Raw genomic sequence first — 20,870 nt, 5'->3', positions numbered from 1 at the left:
GTCAGAATTGTGCATGATAGTACCAAGAAGGCCACTGAGTAAATCAAAGACTTTGTCAGCAAAAATACTTATAATGGAGAAGATGTAGGCTTTCACTGATATTCTTTTAGTCGTGAGTGCATACTGAAGTATGACTATTAGTGAGATGGAAAGCTCATCATCATGTTGCTTGGCACCCATCCTTAAATGCTTATAAAACGATCACCTAGGTTGGAACACAAGCCTCTTGGCAGGCAAATAGAGAGTGATTACTGTTATGTGAGAAGTCATTTCTTCCTTTGGGAGAGCAGGGAGATTCTGAGGTCGGTTGGGATTTGTATCAGAATAGGGACCCTGCTTCAAGCTCTTCCTGCCAAGTGGGCTACTTGAAAACCAGAGCCAATAAGCAGAGCTGAGAATAAAGTCTAAAGCCCATTACCAGCACAGCAGGGTAGAAAGCAGACAAAGCTTGCATACAGTTACACGTCTCGTTCAAGCCTTGTATACAGTTGCATTTCTTAACATACGTGAATTCGTTCTTGCTACATTTGGGCAGTTTAAAGATATTCTATGTTAATGTTGATATTAAATAATACACAATAAGGAAGATAAGGTAAAAGGCTTGTTTTAGTTAGGGGGATTGTGTTTTAAATGTTATACATTGAATAACAAAAGGATGCTAGGAATTGTGCCTTGGGGATTTTCTTCCTTCTGGGGCTCCGAGCAACCCTGCTGAGAACCACAATGGAAAGCCAGAGCTGGGGCAGCATGCTGGTCCATGCTGAGGGAAGGGGTGTTCAACTTGTTTTTTGTTGAGGGCTCTCTCTTCCCTATGCCCTGGAAGTAGTCTGCCCTACAGAAGTCACCACAGTCATATACTTGGCACTTGGTATAACCTGATGAAGGCTGGAAGTATCTTGCCTTGGGACACATTCCCCGCCAGATGCACAATGAACTGTTTACAACTGGCATTTGGAGTGTTCTTTCATTTAGATCCTTTTAAGTGTTTTCTGTTAATGAAGTGTTCCCATCCTGGCATGGGTAGGTGGAAGTGCTAAGTCAGCTAGCTCAAAGGAGAGTCCTCAGTCAGTGTCCTTCCATTCCATCCAGCCCATGTCTGCTGTCCTCACAGTCTCAGCTCATGACTGAGAAATGTGCTGCTCCTAAAATAAGACCCCTGTACAGACCAGTTGGTAATAACCCACAGCAGACTCTGTCTTCTGAGCTTTGGAAAGAAATGGACTGGTGGTGGAAGAAGCAGATTCCATGAAAGCTGAGGGGCTGCTTCCTCTCAGGGGTAGATTGTAACACAAACCACCAGTTTACAAATGAACAAGCTACTTGGTGGCAAAACTGAGACAGGGACTTGTACAGAAACCACTGGTACTCGTGACTGCTCTGTGGACATTAGGAGAGTTAGGAATCACTGGGAATTGCTATGATGCACATAGATGAGCCACCTCAGCCAGGATTGTAGTTTCCTCTGTTCCCGGTCCAGTGCTGCTAGAGCTTTGTAGCTTTCCCAGAATTGTCCCCTTCAGTAAATTTATGCTTGGCTTTCCCCAATTCTTTTATCTTCTCCCTTTGGATATAGATATTTTTGTGAACAACAAACTGTTTCTACTGATGTATAAACTGGAGGTCACATGGCATTGACTTTTATTCAAACCAGAAGATTTCATGGCAGAATTATAACATTGTATCATTACTTCAGTGGTATCTTTTGTACCAACGTGAAAATTTTAATTTCACACCCTGCAGACTTAATAGTCTTTTGTGCTCTCTCTGCCCCTGTTGTTGCATAAAGGGTAAATCCCTGTATCAAGTTCATTTCAGATTGAAAGAAAGTAAAGTTGATCCATTTGAGATCTCCAAACAGAGTTAAGTAAAAATCTGTTGGCTAAAGCTCTTATTTAAGGAGAAGGAAAAAAAAAAAGAATTCTTTTCAGCTAGTGTGGTTTTCCATATGGATGACTATGGTCCCAAGACTCAAAAGTCATTGCTGGTAAAAAAAAATTAAAATTTCTTCTTCACACAGCTGTTTATTTGAAAGAGAGAAGGAAACATAGTAGAGCAAGCTCTCAGTATAAGGAAAAGTCTGGAATAGTTTAATAGCAAACATGGTGGAAACAAATCAGACCTTATTATTTAAGCTGGATATTTGGTTAAAATGAATCTTTTAAAAAATGAAATAAAATGCCTATATACACAAGTCTTTCAGAGGTTTAGGATCAAAGAAATAAAAAAATTAGAATTACAACTTAATACCATAAACCGTTTAACATTAATTTATAAGAAATATATTTGTGTAGCCTTTACACAAATTATGAAATACTGTACGGCCTATTATAAAGTATTTTGAATTTACTATCTTGCCACCACCTTCAGCCCATGGTCCCAAAGTCAGGCTTAAACAGCTGAATAAGATTAACTGGCTATGACATGGGCACCCAGCATTCACCTCCTCACAATACCAACTATAATCCCTTTTTAGAGGGCTAGGGAGGATTCACTCCAGAGTCTGTTTGCTAATGAGTTTTTAAAGAAGCTGATACCAGTGATTTGGCAGTAATCATGTAAGCATTTATGTTTATTTAGGACAACTGCAGTGGTACTATAGATTTTTTAAAGTAACATTTAAATCACCTATAATCTTACCTCCATTGTACATACTGTACACACTGTATATCCCACTGTCAGTACTGTACTATTTATTTCTTTTGTCCTTTTTTCTTTCACTTTTTACAAACTTGTCTTTCTTTAAAGTTTTCTAAATTGTGAGATCTCCAGAAGCTAAAAAAGCAAAAACTCTTCTTTGTGTTTGCCATTCCATGAATAAGTAAGAAAGAAGTAGGTGAGAATTAGGTGTGCTAAATAACATTGCCTTGACTGGCTTGTTAGCAGTGTTGATTGTTGCAACGAGAGTGCACGTTTCTCTCATAACTTACATTAGGAATGCTATGAGGTGATTGTGTTTCCATTTGGATATATACAGAAATTTAATCTGAAAAAGAAATTACTGGTATAAAATGTATATTCTAAAAATGACTCCTACCTCTATTTTTTGAGGTGAGAAAAATATGTATTAAAGTTAAATCAAGCAGTTAGAATGAATGAAAGGAAAAAAATGATTAAATGGAATCTTCCTGGTTAGGACTAATGCAGAAAAAAAGGCATTTCCAAGAAGATGCCATTCAAGTTTGCTGGTTGCCATTCTACTTTGTCAGTTTCCAGAAGCAGAGGCAGCTTTATCAAACCATATTGCTTCACCCTTCTGGGCATTAGCGTTTGAGCTAAGAATGCTATTCTCTTGCTCTGTACCTCTCTTGAAACACCAAAATAATGTTGGGTTTTCACAGCAGCATAACACATTTATTCATTCTCTTACCTCCTTCCTTCCATTTATCATTGATTTTTGACCCAAACAAGGGACATCTTGATCAGATTCTGTCTTTCTTATTGACACCTTGTGTTTCAATAACAAATTCACTGGGCTTTTCCTTGTCATCCAATTTTCCAAATTCTTCTAAACTGGAATAGATTGTAGATCTGTCTGGGTCTTTTTACTGGGAGAAACCCCAGTTGGTCCCTCAGTCTTAGCAATGTTCCGTTAAAACTCTGGTTTCTTCCCCATCAATTTCTGCTTTATTCATTCCTTGTTTAACAGTGACATATTCCCACCTATTTGGCTATACTTGTTTTCTCTTATGTTGACTCCCCTTCTGCTGAATTGTTCTAATTTTCTTAGCATCTGTAAATCCTATTAAAGGAAGTTGGGACAGTAAATCAGATATCGTTTCCTGGAATATATCTTTTATTTTCATTTTTACTTAAAAATCTTCTTTGATTTCATTTGTATTGAAACACTTCATTGCGTGTATTACATTGTGGTCACCACATCCATTCACTGAAATACCACTGTTCTCAAAGTGACAAGCAAGTAGCATTTTAGAATTCTCTCTCACCCATGCCTGCACTATTCTCCCCCAGTAACAAAGTAACATGGGAATAACATTAGGTGCCCTCTACTTGCATCTTTTATCATGGCCTGAGCCAGAGGCATATCATTGGGAGAGCATCTTGGTTACTATAAAGCCAATCCAGCATGGCTTGTGTTCACAGCCTCTTGCTGCTTTACCCAAGGTATTCCACATTGCATTTAATAGGGAAGTTAGACAATTGCCTTTTCCGGGATACGCATTGCAGTATTGACCTTATCTTCCCCAAAAGGCTGGAGTTAACCTCTAATTTTCATCTGAGGTATCAATTGGGGGTCATATATTAAGCTCAACATGAAGCTGTATCCAAAATTAGGGCAATGGTTTCTGAGTCCATAATAGTGATCAGCCGTTTAAGTAATGGCTCTTCTGGGGGCTGTCTGTACTTAACAAAATGCATAAGTTCTTTCACTGTATATCCACTAAGGTTTCCTGTTTCATGATTTTTGCTCTCTGCCAACCTGTATCACCTTCTTTGTGACCAGAGGGTGGTGGGGTAAAATCTGCTGTGTTAAACTGTAAGAATCTCAGGTCACTTCCAAGTGACTCCTATTTCAGCTTGCTCATGATCAGTTTTTAGTCTCTCACCTTCAACTGTGGCAGTAAGTGCAAGCAGTCACCTTAATCTCCAACTCACTCTGTCCCCACTAAAGCAGCCCTGAACACTTGGTTTTAGTTACACCTGAAGATAACAACCTGTGGGGCACATGCAGAGAAATTTTGTGTGTGTATGTCTGTGTGCGTGTGTGTGGAGGGGGCAGGGGGGGTTTCTTGTCTGCTGGGTTCTCCCTAATAGATTCATATAAAGGTTATGAAGTCCATCTACCATATTGTCTTTCTCTTTGAAAGTTTAAACAATCATAAAACAGAATACTACCGCTCAGTTCTGAAATCTTAAATTTTAAACAATGTGCTGATGAGTTATTTATGTTATGGAACGTGTTTTCAGTAATGTGTAGCATTAAATGGAACGAAGGCATATCCATACATGCCCTGTACTTTCTAACATGCACACTAATAATCAGAGTGACCTAGCATCATTTTGGCCTGGTAGTAGTTACAAGGCAAAACTGATTCCTCTTGGTTTTGGTTTCTACATTATGTTCTCCAGCTGTCAGCTTACTGCTTTTCCTAACGGAGCCTAACAGGTAATATTCCTTGACTCCAAGCTGTCCAGCAGCGCTTGTCTCTCAATACAATCAAGGTTACGGTCTATAAATTTCACATGTCATGCTGCCTTCCAGCCATACTAAATTAGGCTTTAATTCACAACTTGTAGGAAGTTACAATTTCGTAGAAAAGAGAACACTTTATATTAAATAGCCATTAGCTAATGTCATAATTTCACAAAATGATTAAGATGACAGAAAATAATTAAGATATCTTAAGTTTTTGAGTACTTGGAAGTATAACAAAGGTGGTAATTAAAAAAAAAAAAAAAACCTGTGTGTAGCTCCTGCTACAATTACAGGGAGAAAAGGAATTCTTAAACAATTTCATTTTCATATTTGTACAAATTACCAGATTTGCCCAAATTTGCTTTCCATATCAAAATCTCTAAGTATGTTCTTTGCATAGTGAGTCTTTTACCAAAACTTCCAAAAAACAACAAAAAGCCAAGAGTAGGCATCTCATGAACCTTGATCGGTGGACATTGTTGAAGAGGATGGGGCACTTCTCAGAAGGTTCTTTCTGTTAATGATAATATGTGTGAAGACTTAACTCAGGACTAATAGGAGAGAAAATGATACAGGTCCACAGTTCCTCATTCAAAACTCTTGGGGCCAAATATCTTTCAGAAGCCACTTTTTAAAAAAGTAACATAGTGCATATACCATATGGGATACAGCATAATGTATGATTACTCACATTAAATGAAATAAACAAAGAATATAAATAGTCTCATATCAGTTCAAGTCAGATTAGTTTGGGTTAGGTCAGATGCTGCTACCAAAAACGTTGTGAAGAAACTTTGAATTTTCAGTACTTGAAAGACTTCACAATTGCAGATAAGGATTAAGGGCCTACATAATCCTTGGACCACTCTTGGACATATTATTTTATTTATTCCTAGTCCAGGAATTTCCATAAAAGTCAATGTTTCTGCTTTCCTCCCTCCAAATCATTTCTTCATGTTGTTCTCCTAGATAAAATGCTAGGCTACACAGGTTACAGGAGGACCCCATTAAAATATTTCATGTTCATTTTGGTTGAATATTCACTTATCAGAGACAAAGAATTGAACTGTTTTTATAATTATTGTCTTATTTAAGAACAAATTCATAGGGATATTTAGTGAAAAGTAAGGCTTCCTCACACCCCAATTTCTCAGTCAACTAAGTAAGCTCCTTGGGTGTAATCACTACCAGTTTCCTGCACGTCCTTTCAGTGATAATTATGCATGTACACAGTCTTGGCTAGATATATGAATGCATGTATTGCAGAACTGCCTCATTCTTTATAATTGCTGCACAATGTTTCACTGTATGGATGTACCATAATACAATTAACCAGTCACTAGTGAATGGATATTTGGGTTATTTTCACTCTTTTGTGACTCTTTTGTGCAATCAATGCTGCAGTGACTATTGCAATACATGCTATTTGTACGTGTCAGGATATCTGTAGAATAAATTCCTAGAAATGGAATTGTGAGTCACAGACAAATTCATTTTGAATTTTGGTAGATATAGCCAAATTGTTTCAATAGAGATTGTACAACTTATGTCCCACCTAGAATATTTGAAAGTGCCTATTTCATCACACCTTCAACAATGTAATCAGAAAGTTTGGTACTTTGCCAGTCTGAAAGGTGAAAATGGTATCTTGTAGTTATAATTAGCATTTCTCTTATTATGGGTGAAGTTTTTATTGGAGTCATTTTTATTTTCTACAAACTATTGTTCTATCTTTTGTCTATTTTTCCACTGAGGTGTCAGTCTTTTCCTTTTTGACTTATAGATGTTTCCTTACATATGAAGAAAAATAGCCCTTTTCATAGTATGTCACTACTATTTTGCCCAGCTGGTCTTTTGTCTTTTGATTTTGGTTGTATGGCGTTTGTTTCCATGCAGAAAATTCTCTCAGACAAATGATTTTTCAGGTCTTTCAATTGGTTCCACCTCTGATTTGTCATTAATCATTTCACTCTACATTCATTCCTGTAATCGTTTATCGATAGCGTTAATGGCACGTTTATCTAGAGTTCTTTATGATTCTTCAATCTAATCTCCCTTTCTCTGCCTACATCCTTCTTCCTAACAATAATTTTAAAAAATTAGTAATAGCTTTCATTTATTGAGCATTTATTATATGCCAGGCATATTGCTAAGCATTTTATATATATTATAATAATGCCTCAGAAAGGTAGGCCTTGTTGTTTTTATTCCCATTTTACGATGAAGTGATTGAAGCTTACAAAAATTAAGCAAATTGCCCAAGATTTCATAGTTTGAAATTGGTAGAGCCAGGATTCAAATCCAACAGCTGTCTTCAGAGCTTGACCTCTGACCACTACCTTGAATGCAATGTTTTTCTGAAGAATATTAATTTGGAGCTATTACCAGAAATATCATAGTAGAGTTATAATTAGCCCTACTAGGATGACTGAGATATTATTCTCCTTGAATAACAAAGTCTCAGGCATAAAGATTCCCAAATTTTCCATAGTTATTCCCGTTGTTACTACCTGTGTCTCACTGGTGTCAGAAAAACCATGCCATTTAAAATAGTTAAAAAAAAGAATGTTCATCTATTGGAAGTGTGTATACCTGTGAATTTAGCCCACTGAATTGTTCTACTTTGCTGAAAGTATCGAGCTACAGCTTTGTTTAAATAATAATACTCTGATAATGACTTGTCAGAGTAACAGATTTATCAACTGCATCCAATTTTAAAAGCCTTAGCACAGTAGATAATATTCACTTTGTAGATCCGGAGGTTGGAACCACAAAATTGGCATAGAAATAAGAGTTAAGCTTTTCAGCCAACGGCATTTCAGTTGAACTGGAGCTATGGAACTAATAGCATAAAGAAGTCAGGAGAGAACCTGTAGGGATTCTAACCTCTCTGAGACCCCCTGTGCCAGAATGATGCCTGAGCTCCTCACGCTTTGTGCATAGAGCCTGAGGATTACTTGGTATGTGCATAAGACAAAACTGCTTACAACATAGGGATCGCTGATACCTATATGAATTCAGTATTTCAAAAGGAAGAGAAATACTAGATCGTTATGAACCTGGCTAGTTTATGACATGGTAAAAGCAACCCTAATTTGAGCTACTTTATCTGAGACTTCCTGAACCCCTTGTGGTGCCTTGCTATTTTATTTCTGCTCATTGAAGCAAGTTGTGTTGACATTATCTCGCGTGAATATAGTAGAAAAGTTTAAGAAAAGTACACTTTAAAGGAAATGTTTTCAAGCAAATTGCCTTAAATCAACAAAAATGACCAAATACTCATTTTTTTCCCCTTAAGATACTAGAACAGGAATACCAAATATAAAATTTAGCTAGAGTAAGATGGTAGAAGCTACGGAAATTCTTTAAAATTAGGGCAATGACACATCCATAAAATAGAACATTGCACTGTGGTTTAGAAGAATTAGGTAGATCTATATGCCCTGTTGTGGAACAATCTCCAAAACATGCTGATAAGTGAAAAAACCAATCACAGATCAGTACATAAGCATGGCCCAACTTAAGTTTGTAAATGCGTATGTATCTATGTCTCTGTATTTGTGTATGTACATGCATGCATATAATTGTACTAAAAAAGATTTGAAAGCATATATACTAAACTATTACCAGTGATCTTTGGTAAGGGGCATGGTATTGGCATTTGGGTGAGAAGATAGGATATTGAAGGGACTTTCATTTTTCTTTGTATAATTATATAATTTTGAATATTTGAACTTTTATAATGTAAACATATCTTATTTGAACAATTAAAAAATTTTAAGAAATTAATTAGGACAGTGTAGTTTCATCACTTATTGAGTACTTCACCTTAAGGCTACAAAGGTAAGCCAAGGGAAAATGGTTCTTGCCCTTGTATTTGTTTCCAGTCTGATGAGGAAGGCAGATATTAAATAAATAAAGCCAAAATAAATGATTACAAACCGTGTTAAATGCTATGAAGGAAAAGAGCAGAGTATTATGAGAAAAAAAAAATAACTGGGGCAATCTAATTTAGATATTAGGGTTAAGGAAGACCTTTCTGAAGAAGTGAAAATTCAGTTGATATCTGGTAGGATGAATAATAGCTCTCCAGAAGAATTGGTAGACAGTTGATATTCAAGTGTTAATCTTATTATTATTCTTTATCTATACATAAATACTATACAGTCTCTTTCCTATTAAAAAATAAAACAGAGAGAGGAGGGTAGAGACATTGAGAGAGGAAGAACATTCCTAACAGATAGAGACAGCAAATATGAAGGCACTGAGGCAAAAAAATAACTTGCCTATTCCAGAAATAGAAAGAAGACAATTGAAGCGAGAGTGTTTGTTACGAGTGGAGCAGAGTCATGTGAAATGAGAAGTAAGAGAAGCAGGCAGGGCACAAGACATTCAGGGTCTAGCTGCCTGTATTAGGTTTCTTCAGAGAAAGAGAACTAACAGGAGATAGATACAGATAGATCTGTTTTAAGGAATTGGCTCATATAATTGTGGGGGCTAGAAAGTCTGAAACTCATAGCGGCTGAAATTCAGGCAGAATTTCTATGTTGCAGTCTTGAGGCTGAATTCCTTCTCCTTTAGGAAACCTCAATCCTTACTCTTAAGGCCTTAAGCTAATTAGATGAGGCCCATCCACATTATGGAGGATAATACGCTTTAAAGTCAACTGATTATAAATGTTAAGGACATCTAAAAAATACCTTCACAGCAACATCTGGGCTAGTGTTTGACCAAACAATTGGCCACCATATCCTAGCCAAGGTGACATATGAAGTTAACTATCACACTGCCCTTGTTAGCTATTTTGTACTTTAAGGACAAGGAAATGTCACTGAAGAGGATTGACAAGGATGTATTTTGTGTCTGCAAAATTCGCTCTGGCTGCTATGTGGAGGGGAGCAGAAGTCAAAAGGGGAAACCACTGAGGCTGTTACAGTAGTACAGATGAGAGATGATAGTGACTGGGACCCAAGGAGTGAAATGCAATAGAAACAATAAACACCGTACTGTCTTCAGCAACTAGAAACAACAGGACTGTATGGGGAAGAGAGCAGTAAAGAGACGGAGGTGTCAAGGATGGATCTAAGGTTCCTAGCTTCAGCAATGGAGTGCAAGAAAGAGCTTTTTTCTGCAATGAGATAACTAGGAGAGGAGGGAGCATTTTAGCTATAAGGAAAGGGGCAGGTGTGAGGCAAACGTGAACATTCTGGGTTAAGGAAAGTTAAGTTTGAGATGCCTTGAGACATCCAAGTGGAGAAATCAAGCAGATGACTGGATTTTGAAGCTTGAACTAAAGATATAAATTTAAGAATCAGCACAGAGATGTTAATACTGAAATCTTTTCAAAAGAAAGAGTAAGGAGAAAAGCTGACAAGAGAAGAGACCTCTGACCTAAGCACTGTGAAATGCCAACATTTTGAAGTTACATAGAAGAAGAGTGAGCAAATGATATATCATTGAAGAGGGGCCCAAAAGGCAAGAAGAAATTCAGGAGGATGTAATGTCATGGAAACCAAGAGTAGAGAAAAAAGTGTTTCAAGGAGGTAGACATGGTCAATTCTGTAGAATGAGTCTGAGAGATCAAAACAATTGAAATGTCCACTAGATTTGCCAAAATGGAGGTTATTTTGTAACCTTAGGAAAAACAGTTTCAGGAAAGTGGTCAGGAGAAACCGAAATTGGAGTGGTTGCAGACTGAATGAGAGGTGAAGTGGCGACAGCGTGCATGCTCCTGTTCCAAAAAGCTTGCTACGAAGGGAAGAAGAAGTTAGGGTGGTAGCTAAATGGGGAATTCGGTTAAGAAAGGATTTCTTTTTAATTTTGTGCTATGGAGTTTTCAATCATATATGAAAGTAGAGAGAATGTAATAATGGGTCCATATGGTTTACTCAGTTTCAGCAACCTTCAGTGTTCTACTATTCTTTCTCATAATCCCCCCAAACATTTTTTTCTTTAAACAGTATTTTAAATCAAATTCCAGACATGTCATTTAATCAAATACATACAAATACTTAAGTATGTATTTTTAACAAATAAGGTTTTTTAAAAACACAATCACCATATATCATTAGCACACCTAACAAAACAATAATAATTCCTTAATATCTAATTCTGTTCCTATTCAGTTTTCCCGGTTTGTTTCAAAAGTACATGTTTACCATTTATTTGTTTGAATCACTATTCAATTAAAGTCTATATGCTGCATTTGGTTGATAGATCTCTTACGTATCTTTTCATTTTTAATGCCGTTTATATTTGTTGAAGTAATTGAGTCATCTGTCTCATAGAATTTCACACATTCTGGGACTTGGCTGATTATATCCTTGTGATGTCAGTTAACCTATTCCTCTATACTTTGTATTTCATGTAAATTGACAAGTAGATCTAGATGTCTGATTAGGTTAAAATCTAATTGTTTAATTTATGGCAAGAACCCTTCATAGGTGATAATGTGTACTTTCTATAGTAACATAACAGGAAGAAAATAATTACCGGTCATCCTACTTCTAGTGATTTTAAGGTGGATCAGTGGCATAGGTAATGCCATCCTGATCCATCTATTATAAAGACCCCCATCAGCCTTTCTTTTAATGGTTTTAGTGGCCATTGATGATCGTTGACTAGATTAGGGGTTACAAAGTGATAATCTTTCATTTTTCCCTCTGTATTTATTAGCCATAATTTCTTCTAGAAAGAATTTAAGGAAGGATTTACTTTAAATATTGGAAGACACTGGAGCATGTTTGAGTGCTGATTGTAAGAATTCAACTGAGAGAGAGGAAAAAATGATATTGAAGAGGAGAGAAGAGATGATCAAATGATGAAGGTTCTCAAGAGGTGACAGGGGATAGGATTCAGAACAGATAGGGAAGGGTCAGCTTTTGTTAAGAGATGGTCTACCCCTTCCAATTTCATTAAACAGACCAGAAGAAAGAAGATTGATGCAGATGCAAGGAATTGGTAGTTTTGGTGGTGGAGAGTGTGACATAGTTTCCTGTGGAATATTTTCTCAATGAAATATGCAGCAAATTCATCAACTAGGAGGTTGGGGAAATTAGGGGAAGAAAGTAGATATGCAGAAGTTTAAATTCTGCTGTTATATTTAATGAGAACTTAAAAAAAATAACTCTTTGAAATTTCCTGTAATCCCAATGGCTTTGTTGTAGGCTAAAATTATTTTTTCTTCTAAATCTTATTGTTCAGAGGGATTCCTGAAAGCTGTCTAATCTCTTGATGGAAGGAAAAATCAAGAAATTTGCTTAACTTTACTTTTCTATATGTGTTTTCTCTAACCCTCCCACAGATGTAAACTTGATTGCTGTTGCTTTGTGTTGCTTCACCCCCCACGGATTTGTCACCCACTTCCCCTGGGTGATGGAGATGCAGAGGATTACTCAAACCTCATCTCTTCTGAGCAGTGAGAAGCCCCGAAGTGGTTAACTTCCCTGGGAACGCTCAAGTGAGAGGGATCCCTTCCTTGGGAAATTAACGCTGAATTGGGGTTCTCTTCCTGCATTTATTTTCCAGACCAGGAAGTTACAGGAAGAGACATAGGTGGGGTTATAGTTTAACAGTACAGGCTGGTAACTTTCAGTGAAACAAGCCAGATGACATTCCAGTAAGGCAATTAACAAAAGCTTGACCTTAGCAAACATTCCTTCCTACAGCAATCTCTCAGTATCTTTACATAACAATCAGTAACTAGTCTGTCCTTGAGCCAGCAGCCTTGCTGTGCCACAAATCTTTATCTTACATCAGAGACTTATAGCCTGAGGAAAATTTCCAGTCCTCCACAAGGTTAATATTTGAAACTGCAAGGCTTTGGAAAACCAGGCCCTGTGAAGTACATATGCTTTTTAGTATAATCCACAGATTGCTAGCCATAGACGCATTCTCTTACCACTTTGGCATGTTGAATAACCATGCCCTTTTTGCTCCTCTTACCTTTTGATGTGCATGTCTGCTGTGGGGATCTCTCTTAAGGAGGCAATTTGGCTTATTATTCATGCTTATTTATCAGACAAGTAAAGATGAAATAGGATGGTGTTTCAAATCTGGCTAGTCTTATGCAACTGATACCTCTGTATTCTTCTTGTTAGTTAATCCTTGATGTTGGTTTGGATCACATTTATACACACTTTTTAAAATCTTGATTATTTGCCACTGAGATCTATTTCACACTAAAAATTCTTATTCGTCCTTTTTATCCTGAGAAACTGGAAACATGGATTGTTATTAAAGGAATAGTGAGCATCTTTCTTCTTATAACTTTAATCTTGGTATTCTGGGAAATGTGTTAGGTTCTGGCACATCCAGAATACAAATCCTATGTATATATCCAAAAATTTCCTTAAACCCTCTGCCATCTGCCAAAACCAAAAACAGCAACCAAAACAAAAAAATTGAAATAAATTAAAAACTTCCTTTAAACCCTAATGAAAATAATTAACATTTGCCAGCAAGGTTAAATACCTCTAGTGGCAAAACCCAAAAACCATAAGAAAGCAGGATATCTTCTTGAAGCATGTTCTTAAAACACGTTTTGAAATTCAAGTCAAGATCCTATCAGGGCACTTCATCTTCTAACCAAGATTGAGTAACAAGGATTGGTTTTGTCCTCCCCCGCTGAAGCAACTAAAATATCAGACAAAATAAATGAAACTACTGTTTTCAAACATACATCAAACATCGGGCAGTTATCACTGAAAGAGGGAAAACAAATGAGGATAGCCCTACAATTATATTTCTGGATCACATCTGAGAACTTCAGTGTGGAGCTCAAACATGTTCATGGACTTAAAGAGGCAGAGTTGGGAGTCTGAGGAGGCCAAGGTGGCTAGAGTTTGCAGGGCAGAGCACTGAATAGGAAGAGAGCTAAAAAGAGAGTGCTGTCAATATCTGTAGAGTATCTAAAGTTGCTCAAATTGCTGATATTGGGATGAACATCAATAGTCAATTTTAAAACAAGGCAAATTGTTTCACATGGTTTTCCTTGATTCTTGATGAGTCAGCTGAGGTTGCAGACACTGTTCAGTTGGAGTCAGTACCAATAACTGAGACTTACCCTCTATGAATAATTTATATGGGACAACCACAGGCAAGAATATTTTCAAAGAAATTGATAAAACACTAATTTAGTACAACCAGGAGTGGAATCTGCTGAAATGTAATACAACTGATAGCAGTAAAATTGTATATGGAGAAGAAAAAGGCTTAGTTAGACAAATTTACAAAGCTTGTGAAAATGTAAGGTATTTAAAGCTTATTTATTGTGTTATTCATCAGAATTAAAAGATGAATATCCTGACTTGTCAGAAATAATGGGTGAATATCCTGACTTGTGACACAGTAGTTCAGTGGTTTAGCAGTGATAAAGTTGTTTGTTTTTTGTTTGTTTGTTTTTGAGTTCAGGACTGAGATTGAAATTTTTCTCAATGAGAAAAATTCCCTTCAACGACTATTGCAGACTCAATAATATTTCTTAATGAATTCAACCTTAAATTACAAGGCACAATAGTGCTTATGTATGAACTTGTACTGTGATAGTCATTTCAATCACAACTAACCTTGTCTGAATCATAAGTAATATCATGCTGTTTTATACACTTCCCAGGCTGTCAACAGTTTAAACAAGAACTGAGACCTCCATTCTTCACAAATTTACAGCAGATATATTTCCTGAGCACAAACAGTTCCAGAAATATTTTTCAGACCTGGATGCAAGTGCAAAGGAAATTTCTATATTGCAAGATACATTTAACTGTGCAATTGAGAAGTTTGTACCTAACTATCAATTGGAATGATAAGTCTGCAGTGTAATGATGTGCTAAAAGGCAAATATCAAGAGAAGAATCTAATTGAATCCTATAAATGCTCAGCTAAAATCATATGCTTGTGGGTTGATATTAGTATTTGACCTATCTGTGTGAAAAGACATTTTCACAGATGAAATGCATGAGGGTACTTCAAACGGTTCATGGAAAATAGAATTAAAAGATAGTACAAATCTTTCCATGAACTTTTTGAAGAACCCCTGTATAAACATATCATTACAGTTCAACATTAACACGTGAACATTTTAAATTTGGATGATAGGGAATATTAACTACGAACCCTAGTAAGGGAAATATTCTCTCTCCCTATCCCCCTACCAAAAAATCAATTTCCATTCTTCTCATTAGTAGATATGAATTTTTAAAAAGTGTACTCAATTATTGTTTTGATTTTTAAAATTGTACCAAGAAAAAAGTTGTGGAATTTACTATTTTCCTTGTTAATTAAGTATACCCTGTCATGGATTTTGCCTCTTGGTCAACAAAGCCTAAAATATTTACTATCTGGTCCTTAACAGAAAACTTTTCTGACGTCCATTCCTAAGTAGCAGATAGCAGCCCTTTGAGAACTGAGCTTCAGGACTGACCATTATCCAGGGCTCATACTGTCTACTCTGTGGGGCACATGTAGGACTAATCCAAATACCACCGCAAATGCTTTGAAAATTTAGCTGGACATTATAACAACACCTCACAGAAAACAGGTTGGAACTGTGTTCTGGATCAGTCCTGCTTGAATGCCTGCTACAACAAAACTACATCAAAATGACAACACCAACAAAAAATTCTCCTTAGAATTTAAACAAAACTCAGGTTGTCATGACATAATATTCAAAATGTCCAGGAAACAGTCCCGAGATACTCAGCATATGAAGAACCTTGAACACCTCAACTCATAAGAAAAAGGACAGTTGGGGCGGCCATGCGGCGGTGACAGGAGCGCGGCCGAGACGCACGGGCCCCTCGCCCTCTCACCTCTTGCCCGCCCCCCAGGTCGCCTCCGCCGAGGCTGCTCCGTGGTGGCCGCAGCGCGCGCGCGGCCCACACTCGCCTCTCTTCGGCACCCCGGCCCTGGCGCTGCCTGGAGGCTGCCGCACTCGGGGATCTTGGCTCAAGTAGCAGTGTCCACGCTGCCTGTTGAAGATGAGGAGTCCTCAGAGAGCAGGATGGTGGTGACGTTCCTCATGTCTGCTCTTGAGTCCATGTGTAAAGAACTGGCCAAGTCCAAGGCAGAAGTGGCCTGCATTGCAGTATATGAAACAGATGTGTTTGTTGTTGGAACCGAAAGAGGACGTGCTTTTGTCAATACCAGAAAGGATTTTCAAAAAGATTTCGTAAAATACTGTGTTGAAGAAGAAGAAAAGGCTGCAGAGATGCATAAAATGAAATCTACAACCCAGGCGAATGGATGAATGTAGATGCTGTAGAGATTGAAACACTCAGAAAAACAGTTGAGGACTATTTCTGCTTTTGCTATGGGAAAGCTTTAGGCGAATCCACAGTGGTACCCATTCCGTATGAGAAGATGCTAGGAGACCAGGGGGCTGTGGTAGTGCAGGGGCTTCCGGAAGGAGTTACCTTTAAACACCCTGAGAATTATGATCTTGCAACCCTGAAATGGATTTTGGAGAACAAAGCAGGGATTTCATTTATCATTAAGAGACTTTCCTAGAGCCAAAGAAGCACCTTGGTGGTCGTGTGATGGTAACAGATGCTGAAAGGTCAATACTATCCCAAGGCGGAAGTTGTGGCCCCATCAAAGTGAAAAATGAACCCACAGAGGATTCTGGCATTTCCCTGGAAATGGCAGCTGTGACAGTAAAGGAAGAATCAGAAGATCCTGATTACTATCAATATAATATTCAAGGAATCCATCATTCTTCAGAGGGCAATGAAGGAACAGAAATGGAAGTACCAGCAGAAGATTCTACTCAACAAGTCCCTTCAGAAACAAGTGAGGACCCTGAAGTTGAGGTGACTATTGAAGATGATGATTATTCTCCGCCTACCAAGAGACCAAAGAGCCGTGAGCCACTGCAGCCACCAGTTACGGAACCTGCCAATGCTGGAAAACGAAAAGTGAGGGAGTTCAACTTTGAGAAATGGAATGCTTGAATTACTGATCTACGGAAACAAGTGGAAGAGTTGTTTGAAAGAAAATATGCTCAAGCTATAAAAGCCAAGCCCCGGTGACGATCCCATACCCACTTTTCCAGTCTCATGTTGAAGATCTTTATGTAGAAGGACTTCCTGAAGGAATTCCTTTTAGAAGACCATCTCCTTATGGAATTCCTCGCCTTGAGAGGATATTACTTGCCAAGGAAAGGATTCATTTTGTGATTAAGAAACATGTTGAAGGACTACGAGAAAACATTCCTTTTAGAAGTCCCTTATGGTAAGGAATCCCAAGGCTGGAAAAAATCATTCAAGTCGGCAATCGAATCAAATTTATTATTAAAAGACCAGAACTTCTGACTCACAGTACAACTGAAGTTACTCAGCCGAGAACGAATACACCAGTCAAAGAAGATTGGAATGTCAGAATTACCAAGCTACGGAAGCAAGTGGAAGAGATTTTTAATTTGAAATTTGCTCAAGCTCTTGGACTTACTGAGGCAGTAAAAGTACCATATCCTGTGTTCGAATCAAATCCTGAGTTCCTTTATGTAGAAGGCTTGCCAGAAGGAATTCCCTTTCGAAGCCCTACCTGGTTTGGAATTCCACGACTTGAAAGGATTGTCCATGGGAGTAATAAAATCAAGTTTGTTGTTAAAAAACCTGAACTAGTTGTTTCCTACTTGCCTCCTGGAATGGCTAGTAAGATAAACACTAAAGCATTGCAGTCTCCAAAAAGACCACGAAGCCCTGGGAGTAATTCAAAGGTTCCTGAAACTGAGGTCACTGTTGAAGGTCCTAATAACAACAGTCCTCAAACCTCAACTGTTCGAACCCCTACCCAGACTAATGGTTCTAATGTTCCCTTCAAGCCTCGAGGGAGAGAATTTTCCTTTGAGGCCTGGAATGCCAAAATCACGGACCTAAAACAGAAAGTTGAAAATGTTTTCAATGAAAAATGCTGCGAAGCTCTTGGCCTTAAACAGGCTGTGAAAGTGTCATTTGCATTATTTGAATCTTTCCCAGAAGATTTTTATGTGGAAGGCCTACCTGAGGGTGTGCCATTCTGAAGACCATCTACTTTCAGCATTCCGAGGCTGGAGAAGATACTCAGAAACAAGGCCAAAATTAAGTTCATTATTAAAAAGCCTGAAATGTTTGAGACGGCAGTTAAGGAGAGCACCTCCTCTAAGAGCCCTCCAAGAAAAATAAATTCATCACCCAATGTTAATACCACTGCATCAGGCGTTGAAGATCTTAACATCATTCAGGTGACAATTCCAGATGATGATAATGAAAGACTGTCAAAAGTTGAAAAAGCTAGACAGCTAAGAGAACAAGTGAATGACCTCTTCAGTCGAAAATTTGGTGAAGCTATTGGGATGGGTTTTCCTGTGAAAGTTCCCTACAGGAAAATCACAATCGACCCTGGCTGTGTGGCGGTTGATGGCATGCCCCCTGGGGTATCATTCAAAGCCCCTAGTTACCTGGAAATTAGCTCCATGAGAAGGATCTTAGATTCTGCTGAGTTTATCAAATTCACAGTCATTAGACCATTTCCAGGACTTGTGATTAATAACCAATTGGTTGATCAGAATGAGTCAGAAGGCCCAGTGATACAAGAATCAGCTGAGCCAAGCCAGTTGGAGGTTCCAGTGACAGAAGAAATAAAAGAGACTGATGGAAGCTCTCAGATCAAGCAAGAACCAGACCCCACGTGGTAGACCTGCTCCCTCCTAGGCTTAAAGTATCAGTGGTTGAGAAGAGCTTTTTGGACCTGTTACCGCCCCAAGCTGTGTAATATACTTGTATAACAGAAATACCTTCTATACAAACCTTTTTTTCTACTTTTAGATAGAAATGTCTACTTTTTCAGCAGTTCTGTGAATTGAACTAAAGAGCAGAGTGACTGTAGATGGGGAATGGCTGGTTTACTTTGGAATGTATTATAAAGATTTTACAGCAATGCTGGGAAAATGACAGGGAAAACGACAGGGATGAATCTCATCGAATTTTTTACATATTCGGCAGAGCCTTCAGCTGTGGTGTTTATTTTCCAATCAAGTGAAGACATCTCCTACTGGAACATCTCAGCTTCTGCAGTGGAGAAAATTCCTGTGATAGTTCAGTTCTTTAGGTTTTCTATTTGAAAAATCATTTAAATGACCCTTTGTTCACAGCTCTCCTTAATGACTGAGTGAACAATTAGTATCTGTATATTTGACTAAACCTTTTCCTAAGCTATCTATCATGGTTCATATGTTTTTTATCATAATTAAAAGAAAAACCCTCTGGATCACCTAACAGTCAGAGGTCAGTATCTCAGCGTGTGGATTATAGGCGAAATACAGAGAACCTGTACCACTTTTACTTTTTGTCCAAATAAAATGCACGGTGTACCAGAAGTTGAAGATCAGGTATGAGTACTTGGGCACACTAGACGACACTAAAGCCCCTCAGTCACGTATCCGACCTGTCATGTTGTGGAATTCTTTGGCACATGTACCAGCTTGGATCAGGCTCGAGGGGTTGTCATTGCCTGCATCGTTTCCTAATTCTACTTGTCACATTGAGGCCCCAGTGTGGAGAGTGATGGGTCGGTAAGCTGATTATGCACCCTCTGATGTTCTGCGCCATTTTAGGAGAATCTTACATGTGTTGAGATTTTGCAAACAATTAATTGTAAAATAACCAGCTGTATGAAAAGCTGGAGTATGTGATGGCATAGAATTTTCATTTCCTCTCACAATATTCACAATGGAGAGTTATATTACATGGTAGCAGAAATAGGCATTTTTATGTGTTGCTTACATTTTACCTCAAATTAAATTGTAGATATCGGGTAATAAATAAAATCCATCCATGCCTTTCACACACTAAAAAAACAAAAAGAAAAAAGAAAAAAGACAATCAATAGATGCCAAACCAGAAATAACAAAAATGTTCGAATTATTACACAACTTTAAAGTAGCTATTAAATTCATGCTTCATGAAGTAAGAGCACTCTTCAAATGAATCAAAAGATACAATGTCTCAGCATAAAGATAGAAGATATAAAGAGCTAAATGCATATTTTAAAACTGAAAAAGTAGATCAGAATTAAACAAAGGTGACTGTCATCACTTGTAGTTTTAGCATTGCCCTGGAAGTTCTAGCCAAGGCAATAATATAAGAAAAAATATATACAAATATTGGCACACACATAAATTTTATCATTATTTACATTAAAAATGATTATTCATCCATAAAACCCATGAGAATTGATTGAAAAAATATTTTAAAGAATTAAGAGAGTTCCATAACATACAAAACTCAGTTATTATAAACCACTATACCAACATTAGCTATTTAAAAGATATAGTTGGGGGAGGGGGCTCATTCACAACAGCAATGGAAAAGTTTAGAAAACTAATAATAAACCTAAAAGAAATTTATGGAAGCTCTCTGAAAATATATTTCTAGATAAGATGATTGAAAGAACAAAAATAGCACTTATATTTATCTCTTTTCTTTCCTGAGACATCACTAAAATGAGAGTAAATGAATTTTTAAAAAGGCATAAATCCACAAAAATAAATCTAACAGGAGAAGGATCATCCACAGACCAGACATATATATACATTTTTGGAAAGTGGAAAATGAATGGATTAGTGATCTATTACACAGGATGGAGAAAGCTAACACGTAGAGAACACTGAGAGCTACTATTCAAACAAAAAGAGATTGATTTCACAGAATTTTGGCAAGGCTTGGGAGTTAGAAGCAAC

General features: G+C 37.5%; 1 protein-coding gene across 1 annotated transcript; it reads left to right on the top strand.

Annotated features, from left to right (window-relative positions):
• The first annotated feature begins 1,016 nt into the window (after positions 1-1,016).
• On the top strand, positions 1,017-19,092 carry LOC134362154 (general transcription factor II-I-like). Its single transcript, XM_063077480.1, is given in 5 exon segments — positions 1,017-1,020; positions 15,982-16,395; positions 16,398-16,649; positions 16,652-16,975; positions 18,307-19,092. Coding segments are annotated over 5 exon segments (1,515 nt in total). The 3' UTR covers positions 18,828-19,092.
• Positions 19,093-20,870: the final 1,778 nt, after the last annotated feature.

The sequence above is a fragment of the Cynocephalus volans genome, chromosome 13, assembly GCF_027409185.1.
Source record: "Cynocephalus volans isolate mCynVol1 chromosome 13, mCynVol1.pri, whole genome shotgun sequence".
Taxonomy (NCBI): domain Eukaryota; kingdom Metazoa; phylum Chordata; class Mammalia; order Dermoptera; family Cynocephalidae; genus Cynocephalus; species Cynocephalus volans.
This window is presented reverse-complemented; position numbering and strand designations above follow the sequence as displayed.